The 14,072-nt window shown below is 47.0% G+C and overlaps 1 protein-coding gene across 1 annotated transcript in view; it reads left to right on the plus strand.

The window, feature by feature from the left end:
- gabra3 (gamma-aminobutyric acid type A receptor subunit alpha3) overlaps positions 1-13,474 on the plus strand; it is a 67,554-nt gene extending 54,080 nt beyond the window's left edge. The window contains exons 6-10 of the mRNA XM_023844760.2: positions 262-344; positions 2,559-2,702; positions 3,894-4,046; positions 6,270-6,475; positions 9,043-13,474. Of these exons, the coding sequence (XP_023700528.1) occupies positions 262-344; positions 2,559-2,702; positions 3,894-4,046; positions 6,270-6,475; positions 9,043-9,354 (898 nt within the window). The 3' untranslated portion in view covers positions 9,355-13,474. The remainder of the gene's footprint in view (positions 1-261; positions 345-2,558; positions 2,703-3,893; positions 4,047-6,269; positions 6,476-9,042) is intronic.
- The last annotated feature ends 598 nt before the right edge of the window (positions 13,475-14,072 follow it).

The raw sequence follows: 14,072 nt of genomic DNA on the forward strand, positions 1-14,072 counted from the left end.
AGGAAATCAACTACAACGGAATTAAGGACACAGAACTGTGGCCTTAAGGTATCCGTTGAAGTGTAGTTAAGCTGTTGTACCTTTGAAGGACATATCTGACCTGAATTATTCCAAAAAACAAAAAACAGCTCTCCAAAGGGACAGGAACTGTAAGTATGGGGCTCCTGTCTAAAGGATCCACTGTCATCTCATGTCAGTGCCCTGTCCTGTCTAAAGGATCCACTGTCATCTCATGTCAGTGCCCTGTCCTGTCTCCGCCAGGTTGACCATCCACGCCGAGTGTCCCATGCACCTGGAGGACTTCCCCATGGACGCCCATGCCTGCCCGCTCAAGTTTGGAAGCTGTAAGCCCAAATGTTCTGTTCCTCAAGTATCTCCTCCGTTTGTAATATACAGTAGGCAAGACCCACAAAGTGACCATAGCGGCAAAATTAATGCCGAATTAGTGTAGCGATTTGTTTTCAACGTCACTATCACAAGTCAGACTCTGTGTTCAGTGTTCAAAATTCCAAATGCACATTTCCTTGCCAGTAATTGAATTTTAGTTCAGGTGGCCCAGCGTAACGACGCATGAATCGATTAAAGTCTTTATGAAATTTCCCAGAGGATATCAGCAAATATGGCTTCAAAGCCTCTTTGGAAAAGAAAGTAACAATACAGGCATTAGATATCTGGATTAAACAGATATATTGGGACAGGTTGACTCAAGACAGCCGGCCTTGTTCCGGAATTCCCAGCATGCCTTTTTCCTGCGTGCGCCAGTTTTCACCCGTGCAATTATGGCACTTTGAACGGTGAGCATCACCTTCATCAGACGTGTATTTATAAGAATGGGGGCCCTTTGCCGCACCGGTGAGTAATCAGCTCTTTATGAGGCCCGTATGTGGGGTTGGGCTCGTAATTAAACCCCTTTGTTAGCTACTGTCGGTTCTGGGCAGCCAGTCCCGGGCCTGATCCCTGAGCTTTGTTTCTCTGAAAAGATTTTATGGATGCCTTTGTTCCAGTTTTTAGCAGACTGATCAGTGTGGGGGGCCTGTCAGGTTTTCACTGTATTAACGGTGAAATGGCGTTTAACGTTTACCTACTCAAAAATTAAAAATCATACAAATGCTTAAAAAACAAGACTGATGTCAAATGTCCTTACTATACTGCTATACTGCTAATATATAGTAATTTAAGGACTGTTTAGTATGTTTGAGCATATGGATTATGCATTTGCATGTGCGCATGTGTGTACTGTATCTGTGTGTGTGTTGGTGTGTAGAAAACTGTGTGGGTTTGCATAGATCACTTTTGAGGACCAAATTGTCCCCGAAGTGTTATAAAACCTGACATTTCCCTACTTTTGGGGACATCTTTTGAGGTCCTCATTTGGATAACCTCAGTTTTGTAAAAATCTGTGAATGCAATCAAAAAAGTAAAAATGGCAAAAGTCTTGTATTTGGGTTGGTTACTTATGGTTATGGTTAGGGATGGGTAGAGGTTAAGGGTGTCGTGATTGGGATTAGGGTTTTTCCCATAGAAATGAATGAATGGTCTCCATTTAGATAGGAAGATAAACTTGAGTGTGTGTGTGTGTGTGTGTGTGTGTGTGTGTGTGTGTGTGTGTGTGTGTGTGTGTGTGAATTATGTCTATATTACATTGTTTGGACCAAATGTTCCCCACAATGTAATAAAATAAATGTCCGTTTTCTTGACATTGTGGGGACCATTTTTCAGGTCCCCACAAAGATCTGTGACTACAGTAAAAAAAACTAAAAATACGACAAGTCTCTTATTTTGTTTGGGTACTTATGGTTAAGCTTAGGGCTGGCTAGGGGTTAAGAAATGAATGGAGAGTCCCCAGATATAATTGTAAACCAGTGTGTGTGCGTGTGTGTGTGTGTGTGTGTGTACGTACCTCGGTCTGCCATATTCCTGAGGAAAACTCATGCATCAACAAAAGACCTCTATAACAAAGACACATACCGCTATAATAAAGACCCAGAATCCAATTTTGCCGCCGCGGTTCGTACCGCCAGCTGTCCGGCGTGAACCCGCCGTCCCGGCCTGCAGCTGCTCTCCACTGCCGGAAAGGCGCGCGGCCCAAAACCCGGGAGCAGTCATTCCGTAGAGAAGCCGACAGCACATGAGCAATGCCACTCTGTAACCAGACCGGGTTTTAATGAACTGCCCGGTAAATACCTGGGGATATAGAAAGAGGAATATTCACTTGGTGTTTGAAAGGTCACATCGCTGCCCGTTTTGGTCAGTTATAGATGAAGCTGCAACTCGGATCAAGCCGTGAATATTTCGCCTGGAGCTTTTTAACAGAGAAAGTGGGTAATGCTGCATTCCAGCCATTAAAATTGCTTTAATGAGTAATGCTGAGCCTGTCTCACCCAGTACGATTGTTCCCATCCCGTGTCTCCTTCCTTTCGAAAACATCCGCTGCTGTTTCCAGTAGACGCACTTCATTTCCCTCGCATGTTACCGGTCGAGGCGTTTGCCCAGGAATCATCCTGGAGTGTCACGGACCTCACGTACCCATAATCACCCCCCCCCCCCCCCCGCCCCAGATGCCTATACCAACAATGAAGTAGTTTACATCTGGACCAAAGGGGATGAGCGCTCCGTCGCTGTGGCAGAGGACGGCTCGCGGCTCAATCAGTACGACCTGCTGGGCCACGTCATCGGCAAGGAGACCATCAGCTCCAGCACAGGTGACCCCGCACGTCCCCAAACGTCACGGCAGCGGTGGCACTCCGCAGGCGTACAAAGCACTTGTTTTATTTTATTTCTGCATTCATCAGCAGACAGAGAGGGTGGAGTCGTTACCAATTTCACATTTTAATCATGAGGTCTGGAGCCCTCTGCTGTCAGAGATTGGGGGGGGGGGGGGTGACTCTTTTCCCTAGTAGAACTGGGCATCCATCCATCCATTTTCCAACTATGGGTTGCATGGGGTTATTCTACTTCTTTCTTATTCTTAATATTTCTCATTTGTTTCATTATTATTATTAATCTATCCATTAATTTTCCAGTCATTTATCCTGCTTGCAGGGCGGCCTGTAGCCTATCCCAGGTACCTCAGTACTGCTTTTATCATTGTTAATACGACTGTGATTCTTACTATTGCTATTGCTATTGCTATTATTATTATTAGTGCTGTCCTGGCACGCTAGCCCACGGGGAGACATCCTGTCCCTCTTCTGTCCTTCATGTCCTGCCGCATGTGACAGCAGGGGCCAAAGCTGATTAATGCCCCCAGAGCCGCCGCCCGCACCCCCTTTAATTGCCGTCGCCTCCCTCCCAGACAAAACGCTCCTCTGCCCGACGATCCCGTCACTTTTGTCCTCCTCGGAGCCGCCGGCGGCACAGAGAGTCGCGGCTCAGCAGATTTTTTTTCTTTTTTCTTTTTGAGGACGAGCGCTTCCCCGTTTTTTAAATATCAGCAGTCATCTTCGGATGACATTCCCCTTCAGGCCACCCCGTCTCGCGGGCGCAAAGCGCTGAGGAAGCAGCTCGGCCCGTGAACGCGCTCACCTCAAAAAACCGGCGCAGAATCACAGATGAGGCTCTGATCGTCACACAGGCGGGCGAGGGGGGGGGGGGGGCTGCATCTGTAAACTCACACTGTTACGCTCAGAGATCACCGCCGAGTGAGATCATCTGACTTCGGTTGTGTGTATGCTAGTGTCTAGACTAAACTCTATCTGTCTTTCTTTCTATCTGTCTCTCCGTCCATTCCTCCATCCACCCATCCATCCATCCATCTCTTCTGGGGGAACTGAAGTCTTTCCCAGTGACACAGGGCACAAGGTGGGGGTTCAACCTTGGTTGGATATGGATCAACCCCAACCTGTTTGACTGATTAGCTCCTCCCCCTTTTCTCTCCTCTTCTCCCCTTCCAGGAGAGTACATAGTGATGACAGCCTATTTCCATCTGAAAAGGAAGATCGGCTACTTTGTCATACAGACCTACCTCCCCTGCATCATGACCGTCATCCTGTCCCAGGTTTCCTTCTGGCTGAACCGGGAGTCCGTCCCAGCACGCACCGTCTTCGGTGAGTCCCCCGGTGCCGGGATCAACAGATGTCTGTATGTCTGGTCCCAGGGTCTATGTACAGTACGTCTGGTTCGGGATGTCGGCAGTACGTGCTTTATAATCCGCTAGAGGTCAGACTTACGCGTTGACCTTTTTGAGGACCTCGACATCAGCTGGTCTCTCTCACAACAGTGGTTCTCCTACTTGGAAAGTTGAGTTTGGGTAGAGTTAAGGTGGGCGGGGGGTGAATCTTGCCATGGTGCTCTCTGGGCGTTTCGGAGCTCCCGGGAATTCAGACTCAATCAGATTGACCTGTAATTAGCGAGGCTGTAGAAAACCACTTAATTAATTACTGATTAGCGGAGGCTCGTTTAGAACGGGCTTGGGATGGAGCGGTGTGGCAGGCTGCCCTAGGGGATGGTGACACCGCGATCTGCTCTCCTTGCATCAGCCGGCCGGGCTACGGAATGGGGAACATCGGGAGTGAGAACATAGCCGTGCCTGAGGGCGATCGACCATCGGGCCTCTCTCATCTGGCCCCTTTCCTGTACCGCTGCGGACATTTCCAGGGCTGGAAGCCAGGACTCCCACACACATACAGGCCATAAAGGTCAATAGATCATTAGAATAACATCAGGGTCACATGATCAGATTTCAGCCTAACAGCCCAGCAAGTTTACAGTCAAGCAGGAGGACGGAGCTGCTTCCCTCCCCATTCTCATATCCCATCTCCCAGAATTTCCATCGTGCCCCAAGCTAGAGCAGCAGACTCATCAAGCTACTCAGTCGGCGTCCCCAGGGCAAATTAAGAGGCTGCTTAGGGCTCAGCGACCACCAGGGGGCGCCCCCACCGACCAGCCTATCAGAACGGGAAGGAAAATGACAAATGACAACTAGATTAATCAGATTTTGCTTAGGGCCCCCAGAAAGGGTTTGGCCAACAGGAGCTCTCTGTCTCAGAGGTAATGTAAAAATTCCACAAGGGGCATTTCAGCCGAGGGGGAGGGGAGCGGATATCTGTGAGTGGCCCAGTCCCACTGACACGCCGGTGCAGGACTGCGACAGGGAATCTGAGATACGTTTAAGTCCCCTGCCGCACCCGCCGCTCTCTGGGGTAGAGTTTCCTCCCACAGTGCCGGCAGTTCGGGAGATTCCGTTTACTTTCCCATTAACCTTTTCGTCAGAGACCGTCATGGCGCTTAAAGAAACATGGCGACCGCCGTCCCTTTAAATAGCAGGACCTCTGAAAGCCCACCGGGGTACAGAGACACGGACGCCAGCGTCGCCTCAGAAATGTCAGCTGAGAAGTTTATATTTAATTAACGAGCGGGCCGGCGAGCGTGAGCCAGCGCCGGGATTCCTCCGCCTGACGTGACCTGATATTTCCCGTGGATAATCCTGTTTGTGGCTTTTTTTACACGCCCACGTGCGATTCCATGATTTATTGCTCGAGCGCCAGCGTTGCTCAGCAAAAGAATGGACGTCCAGCGCCAGAAGGATCATGGGAGACGAGCGGATTCAGCGCACTGGGGTTCTGTGTCTCGCCCCAAACTTTTACAAAGTTTAATGAGGACCTTCCGGAATATTCTGTGCTTCGTACTCTAGCTGTTCATAATTGTTCTTGTTTTTTTCTCCCCTGTCTGCTTATTATGGAGGTTTGAGGGAGCTGTATGACAGGGAGAGGCATGAGAACATCCCAGGGCGGGGCGAGGTCAGGTGACGCCTACCACCTGACCAAACTGCCGTCCGTTCTGCAGCCTGAGGCTCATTTTATTTCTCTATCACTTTTATGATTCCTCATCTCTACCCTTTTCTTGAACCCGTCTCCACTCCCATGCCCAGATGAAGCCCTCCTTACCCCCCCAACATGTCACATGATGTCATTTGCAGGAAGTCGTGCAGTGATATTGGAAACAGCCCTGTATCCTGAATGCTACCTCCAGCTGAAACTGTGACTGAAATGACAGCACACAGGAAATCCCTGAAAAACGTTGATTCCATAAGATCCGTGCCTTTTTTTGTCTATCCTCTGCATACTGTGCACTCCTTCAGAATTTAATTTGTTGGTCCTGGACTGTACAGTCAAACTATTCAGTGAAATTTTGAAGTAGCTTGACCTTTACGGCGTCAACCAGTAGAAGTCGCTGTACCTCCAGGAATGTAATTATTATATCGTTATATGATGTTTTAAACACAGTGATAATGGCGTAAGGCTTATAATCGGTTGTGTGCCTCCCCTCAGGTGTCACCACTGTGCTCACCATGACAACCCTCAGCATCAGCGCTAGGAACTCGCTGCCCAAAGTAGCCTACGCCACGGCCATGGATTGGTTCATGGCCGTCTGCTACGCCTTTGTCTTCTCGGCGCTCATTGAGTTCGCCACCGTCAACTACTTCACCAAGAGAAGCTGGGCCTGGGATGGCAAGAAGGAGGCTCAGGAAATGAGGGTGGGTGACGTCGCGCTACGTTGCAGCTCCCGTCCAGCTGATGCTGTGGATTTCCTGAGGATGATTCTGGCGGAGACAGATCCCTTCAAAGCTAACGGGCCCGTCGGAGCTGCAGAGGAGCCGGGGCGTCCTCCCGGGGATCTCTGTCGTCTGCAGCAACGCTTTGATTCCATCGCTCAGGGGCGTGATTAGGGCTGGCCCTAGCGGGAGAGCGAAACGGTAACCGACAGGCTTCCCGCTTCCAGCCTGACAGGGTGACAGGTTTGCCTAAGTAATCAGGAGTCCCGGAGGAAAGGAAAGGGCAAAATCGTCAGCGGTTTGGAATGGGGGGGGGGGGGTTGCTTTCTGATAAATGGCTAAAAAGACATTCATGTGACCCACACATTATGAATATGAAATGAGGTCCGTCTTGATTCGCCGTTCTTTGGATGGGCGGGACAGAGCGACTTGGGGAACCAGAGAAACTGGGAGCTGGAAACTGGAAGCTGTGCAGTGGGGTCTCCCACGTCTTCGGGGATTAAGTCACAGGCAAGTGGGGGAGAGAGACTTAGCCCCCCTCCCCACCAACACCACCATTATTACCACTATAAACAAGCAATGGCTCCCTGTGGTGCCCCCCCCCCCCACAGGGGTCAATGCATTTTAACAGTGACACCCCCCTCTCCATCCCAGTGGGAAGAACAAGACTGTTAATGACAGGATCATTGACTAGGATAAGCAGTTAGATGATGGATGGATGGATGGATGGATGGATGGATGGATGGATGGATGGACGGACGGACAGACAGGTGGATGGATGATATGAAATTGTGCGTGTGGGGGGGCAGTGCACAATAATAATCCGTGGTGGGGGTGGATGTTTCCCTTGTCTCATCATTTCTGGATTCTTCCATCCAATGCGTGTGGACTGTATGGTATCATGCAGGACTACGTGTTGGCAGAACCACGGGTCAGACGAGCCCAGGTTCCATGAGGTCATCCTCAGAACTCTCCTCGTAGCCTCACTGACACGTCCTTAAGTAAAAATTCAATCTGTATCCCGCAGACGCTGAATATCACAGTAATTACAATGACGCGTCTCACCATATGTGCCGCTTAACAATTAATGCTGTTGTTAGTTTTATCAGGAACTTTATTCTCGCCCATGGAGGAATTTGACAGATGCCGTAAAACGGCAAACAGAGAAATCCTGAGAACGACTTTCATACCTATAAAAGTCTCCGGGAAGGAAATACGGCCAACCTTACAGACCTAAACGCCGCTTAAAGACCAAACATAAATGATGCAAGTTTTCGTAAGCGAGTTTTATCGTGAAAGCCAGTCGCGATCCTTCCTGCAAATCCGTTACCTAATCACCCCGGCGTGCGTCGGCTGAGTTTTCCGTTGAATCATGGGTCGGAGGGGAAGAATTAAATCGCTTAAGAGGCGTCTGCGTTTAGGGCGGACGTGCTGGGGAGTCCCTTCCAGCTCACAAGGGCGATTGTACCAGCTAACACTGTCCCTCAGCGTGAGCTGTGAGTCTGTGAGGTTTGTTTTTAAAAATTTTTTTCCTTCACTTAATCCCCAAACGGCCTCTCGCTAACCTGCGGGTGCTGCTATTAACTTTTCTCTCCCGCTTTTCTGTCGGATTGAAGCAGTTACAGTGTAGCGGATGACGTTCAGACGCGTGTGCTGAAAGCCTTCTGGCGTATATCATTCATTGCACTCGTCCCATGCCGACACGTTCACTGCTAAATTACCCAGAACGCCGCAGTGGACGCCCCGTAGAATAGAAGTTGTTGAGAGGGTCTTTTTTCAGAAAATATCGTCAGATGATGGGGCAGGCAGTGTGATGCTTAAGTGTGATGCTTGTATTGACACAAGCCTTTAGGGTATTGATGGTGAAACCTTTTTGGGTGAGATTACTCAGAAGAATGAAGATTTCTGACCAGGATCTGTGGTTTCCAATTTCTAGAGAGGATCTCCTGTTGTACCTTTCAAAATTATGTTTAACAAATCATGCCTATACGCTCTATATTGTTTTGCTTAAAATATTCACCTTGAGAAATATAACTGCAATGATAATTATTGCTATATCTAATATTTATATGACAAAATTAGTGTTGTATGTTTAATGCGGCTCTTCATAGTTTTGTAGACTACCAAATAATACATCTCAGTTCATGCATTTACAAATAGTGCATCTAAATTACCCTCACAAATCATATTATTAGTATCCCAGTATATTATGAAGTTTGAATAATGGAAGATTTGAGATAAGAACTGGTTAAGGCTGGGGAATGGAGGATGCAGGTTTCCATGGATACGTAAGAACTCAAACAGCATCATCCTCTTAATGCACATTAACATATAGACTTATAGAACTTGTAGAAGTTATACGAAGAGTGCACCGTATCTCTCTGGGCTGATTTACCGTACTACTTAAACATAAAAGATGTCTGCCGTTTAATTCAATCAGGAAACTCCTCTCTACCGTCCTGCTACCCCTTGATACTAATTAGACGGAAATTAATTAGTGGCGTTTGTCTTTTCGAGCTGCTGTAATGAGTGTCTCCTTTATCATTCAGAGAAGGGAGTCCGCCTCCCTCTCCAAGAAAGCCAACAACACGTTCAACATAGTGGGGACGACCTACGCCATCAACGTGGCAAAGGACCCGGGCTTGACCACCATCGCCAAGAGCGCCACCGCGGTGCCCGTGAAGATGCCCAAGGTGGAGGAGCACATGGTCGAGGCCAAGAAATCCTACAACCGCGTCAGCAGAGTGGATAAGATATCACGCATCATCTTCCCCGTCCTGTTCTTCATCTTCAACTTGGCTTACTGGGCGACGTACGTCAACAGGAAGCCAATCATCATGAGGTCGAACCCGCAGAAGTAAATCCACGACAGGAGAACCCCATGAAGCAGATTGCGAGCGGCCAAGTGTCGCCAGCTACTTCCTAACGTATATGAATTTGACTTCATTTTGATATTTGCAAGATTACATAGGTTTAGGCATAAACGATGTAGAGTCACATAAATATATCTGGACGTTTATTTGTCGTTTCGTTTATTTGTCGTACGAGAAACCTTCATCGGGTGTTTCGTTTCTGTCCTAGCTTCCTCTGACCTAGCTAGCAGCTGCAAAACATGAAGGGGAACACTGTACTTCTATTCTATACACAAAGCTTTTTTTTTTAATCATTTGAAGAGACGTTCAAGTGCCACAATGTTACTCTGCCAACAGGGGGCGCCTCATGAGGCCCGCATGGTCCCTGGGCGCCCTCCTCTGTAGCCAGCACTTATAGCAGTCAGGCTGCCTGTAGAGAAGCTGTAGGAGCATCCTCAGTAGCCATCACCGTCTGGCCGGGTCCGGCCCGGTGCTGTCGTGACGCCTGGAATTACTTTCGTCTCCCGTGGACCCGTCTGTGTGTTTTCCGGCCCAGTGGTTCTCATTGTGTTGAAACTCTTCAGTGTGCTCGGTGCAAAGAAGAGAGAGAGAGAGAGAGAGAGAGAGAGAGGGAGAGAGAGAGAGAGAGAGAGAGAGGGAAGGAGAGAGAGAGGGAGGGAGAGAGAGGGAGAGACGGAAGGAGAGAGAGGGAAAGAGAGGGAGAAAGAGAGAGTGAGAGGGAGGGAGAGAGAGGGAGGGAGAGAGAGAAAAAGAAAGAGAAAGAAAAAAGAAAGAAAGACAGAAAGAAAAAGAGAGTGCCTTTCTGAATACCACATCTAGATCAATCTTAGGCGTGTGTTGATGTCTCTAAGGTTAGAGTAATATGTTCCTCCCGCTGGTCCCCACAGGACGTGGCACACATGTGAGGTGACCTTCATTGAAATTGCTCACTAAGGAACAGCCCTTTGACCCAAGCAAGCAAAATAATGCATCTTGTATATTTTGGATTAGTGCCCTATACACAATGAATGGCATTCAACATCAACATTAGACCTTTATATATAAATCTTTGCAGAATATGACCAAATGATTGGGTTGATCTAGCGCTAGGTGGTATTTACAATGATTATTTATGAAATTGTTTGGTTTGCAGTATTCTTTATGCACGTCCTATGTTTTGGCATATTCATCAGCAGTTTATTAGCTTTTGCATGATGCTGTGCTTTATAGTTAATTACAGCACGCGAAAGCCAGTCTTTGTGTGGCATGAGTTTTCTCTGTGCTTTCTTTTGTTTTTCGTTCTCCATTTTCGTTTAGGCAACTTAAACCCGTTAGTTAGAGATATTCCTTTTTTTCGGGCACGCTACATGTATATGCAGCCAAACCTAGGCATTGACCGAAGCTTTCTTTAGCCACACCATGCACCACAGAACACTGTAGCTACACTTTAATGAACGGCTCACCTTTGTGCATATCTAAAAGTATAGTGCATATCTAAAAGTATGTGTAGCTAGTTGGGCTTACATTCGGGGTAGATTAAATAACAAAGGATCTTGTTTTGTTGAGTGTAACATTAGAGAGTGAAACCAGGACAGGCTATACCACAGCATGCATGTATCGAGTGTTTTTTTTTTGTTTATCTTTTCGCCCGGTGTCTAAATCGTACTTTGCTAGGCCCGCATCCTGCTTTCGCCAAGGCGACCTGTGTTTGAATTTGTATTGCGTGAAGAATACCCAGCGGCACAGGCCGTCCGTAAAGGCCGTCTTCTGTGCATTCGGTGAGCCGCCTATGCCAGGCCTGAACACTGCCGGCGATTTCTGTATTTTGTACCAAAAGGAGTGAGATTTGCGCTAAGTGCTGCGGTTCGCAAGCTGCTTCACATGAGGGTCTCATCAAACTCTCGCCTTTGATGCCAGAGGTAGTATTCCGTTGCTAGTAAATCTGGTTAACATTTGTTGCAAATTGTGCTCATTTTGTACGTTGTTTTGTACGTTAAAAGGTATTTTTTTCTAAACCGAAAGGTGTGCGGCTGACAGGCGACAAAGCCTGCTAATCAATAGAGCTACCAACGAAGGGGTAGTTCAGATAGGGCTACAGTAGTCGTTATATGCTGAACGTGTGCTTTCTGCTTCTAAATCAGCCAAGACAGCAAGCCCACCTGCGTCTGCATAAACTTCCAGAACATTCTAGGAGTTCCGCCCAGCCTCCCACACGAGTATGCAGCTTACGTGGCAATCTCGCCTGACCTTTCCTTTTAAAATCATAATAAAAAGTACAGCTTGTCTCAGTACCTGAAAACTGTGTGGCTTTCCTTTATGCCAGACGGAAAAAGAGAAGAGACGACCACGGTCATGTTTTAAATGTGAAGGGTTGTTTAACAGTGATGTATTGTGTTGTTCATTCTTTTGAGCATCTCACGTTTTTTATTCCGGACCGTTTGCTTTGTCGTTTTGTGACTGAGTTCTTAAAAATAATCACGATTGTTGGGATAAAGAAATGCTTGTGACAGGTTTTATGTGGATTCTTGTAGTAACGTAATGTTATAAAAAAAAAAAAAAAAAAAAAGGAAATGATCCAATTGTAAAATCTCCCGAACCCATCTGGCGTCTCGGCGCCGGGTTCATGAAGACGTCAGTCGTGTCGTGACGCGTCGCGTGAGCCGTTCTGTGGAGCATGCCCAAGCTGTTTCTGTGTTTTTACACTGTGATTCCATGCATGTGCGGGGGAAGGGTTGGGCTCACTCTCGAACCCGAACCTCTCTGCTGACCCCCATGACCCCCAGCAGTCGCACAGAGCGCCGTGGAAGAGCTGTCAAGTTTATGAGAAAAGCACCTTGTCTTGCAGCCATTGGGCCATCTAAGGCTTGGTTGTTGATAGACCCTCCCCCCCCCCCCCCCCCATTTTGCCTTTGCCCGTGCATTTCTGTTATCTGAATGGAGATGAGCACTGATCTTGATGGCCATGAAGGAATCTCACTGGGATTTGGCATGTTCAGGGCATGTAGTCAGAAACCAAACAGGACTTGACTGCAATGTGAGCAGTTAACCAATCATCCTGATTACCCAACACATGGAAGATCGCCACGCAGTACTTTATTTTTGTTAAATCTTTCCCAGTGAACTGCTGCATCTTAGTGTGGAATAACATGACATGACGTCCAACCCAGACGCTAAGCTGAGTTCCACAAGTCCATTTGTGCTCAAGTCAGTTTGGGCCGCTCACACCTTCCCTTTTGCGTCCTTATCAGGACTGGCCTTGTCTAAGTGCCACCAGTTAATGTCCATTTAGATAGGAAGCAGTTGGCAATCCCCGATGATCTTCATCCAGATTCTTGACCCGTTTGTCAAGGTTGATACTAGTTATCACAATGTATAGGGCTAGTATACGTAACAAATGCTAAACGTTATGTAGGGAACACAGCAGCACTGCCTACAACCCAATGCTGAAACCACTGCTTTGACCCCCCTGCCCTTTGACCTTCACATAATGTGGGGTCAAAGGTCACCAGGGCCTATGACCATAAACACAAAATACAATATGGCATGAAATGAAGGTCACTCTTTTATTCCTGCCTGTTCCTACCACACTTGCTTTTTATCTCCCCGCACAAGGGATTGCAGATATAAACAATGAAAGATTTATTTATGTTCAGCATATAGCTGGTTGTGTCTGCTGCCCTCATTAAGAAGTTTGGCTGACTGTGCTTTTTATTTTGCTGTTCCTGACACTGTGGCTCTTGTTTTTAATAGTACTCTAATATCCACATTAGACAGCCTCCGTCACCGGAGGCAAGCAGCATGCTCGCGTACCTGCGGATCATTCCGGAAGCTTCACTTTCACCATACTGTGAACTGCGTTGTACTGTCAAAAATAAAATGTGACACACAATAAATGATTTATCGCCAGCATTTTTTAAAAAAATCATTTGGTGATTATTTTTAAAGAAAATGAACCGCTGTACTGGTGCGTAAAAGTGTGATGTTACCAGGCTACTATGTCAGATATGGAGTAACTTGTGTCGTGAGCCGTTGTCTTTGGGGGGGGGGGATAATGGTTGTATGAAATGTTCTGATCATCCATGTGTCACGGTCAAATTTGGGTTAAATAAAGATGTACAGTTAAGAATGACACTTTGGGTCTCATTTCTGTGTTTTGACTAGTGTTGGTCATGTGTGTGTGTGTGTGTGTGTGTGTGGTTTTGCATAGATCACATTTGAAGACCAAATTGTCCCCAAAGTGTAGTAAAACCTGAAATTTCCCTACTTTTGGGGACATCTTTTGAGGTCCCCATTTGGATAACCTCAGTTTTATAAAAATCTGTGAATGCAATCAAAAACGTAAAAATGCCAAAAGTCTTGTATTTGGATTGGTTACTCATGGTTAAGGTTAGGGATGGGTAGAGGTTAAAGGTGTTGTGATTGGGATTAGGGTTTTTCCCATAGAAATTAATGGACAGTCCCCATTTAGATAGGAAGACCAACTTGTGTGTGTGTGTGTGTGTGTGTGAGCGGGTTTACCTATCCTTATGGGGACATAATGTCCCCATAACGTGATAAATATCCGTTTTTTTTCCCTTATGGGGACCGATTTCCTGGTCCCCATAAGGGAAAACTCTATTTTATAAAAAATCGGTGACTGCTATGAAAAAACTAAAAATGCAAAAACTGTTGTATTTTGTTAGGTTAGTTATGGTTATGGTTAGGGCAGGGTAGGGGTTAAGGTTGTC

Source organism: Paramormyrops kingsleyae, chromosome 24 (genome assembly GCF_048594095.1).
Source record: "Paramormyrops kingsleyae isolate MSU_618 chromosome 24, PKINGS_0.4, whole genome shotgun sequence".
Classification (NCBI taxonomy): domain Eukaryota; kingdom Metazoa; phylum Chordata; class Actinopteri; order Osteoglossiformes; family Mormyridae; genus Paramormyrops; species Paramormyrops kingsleyae.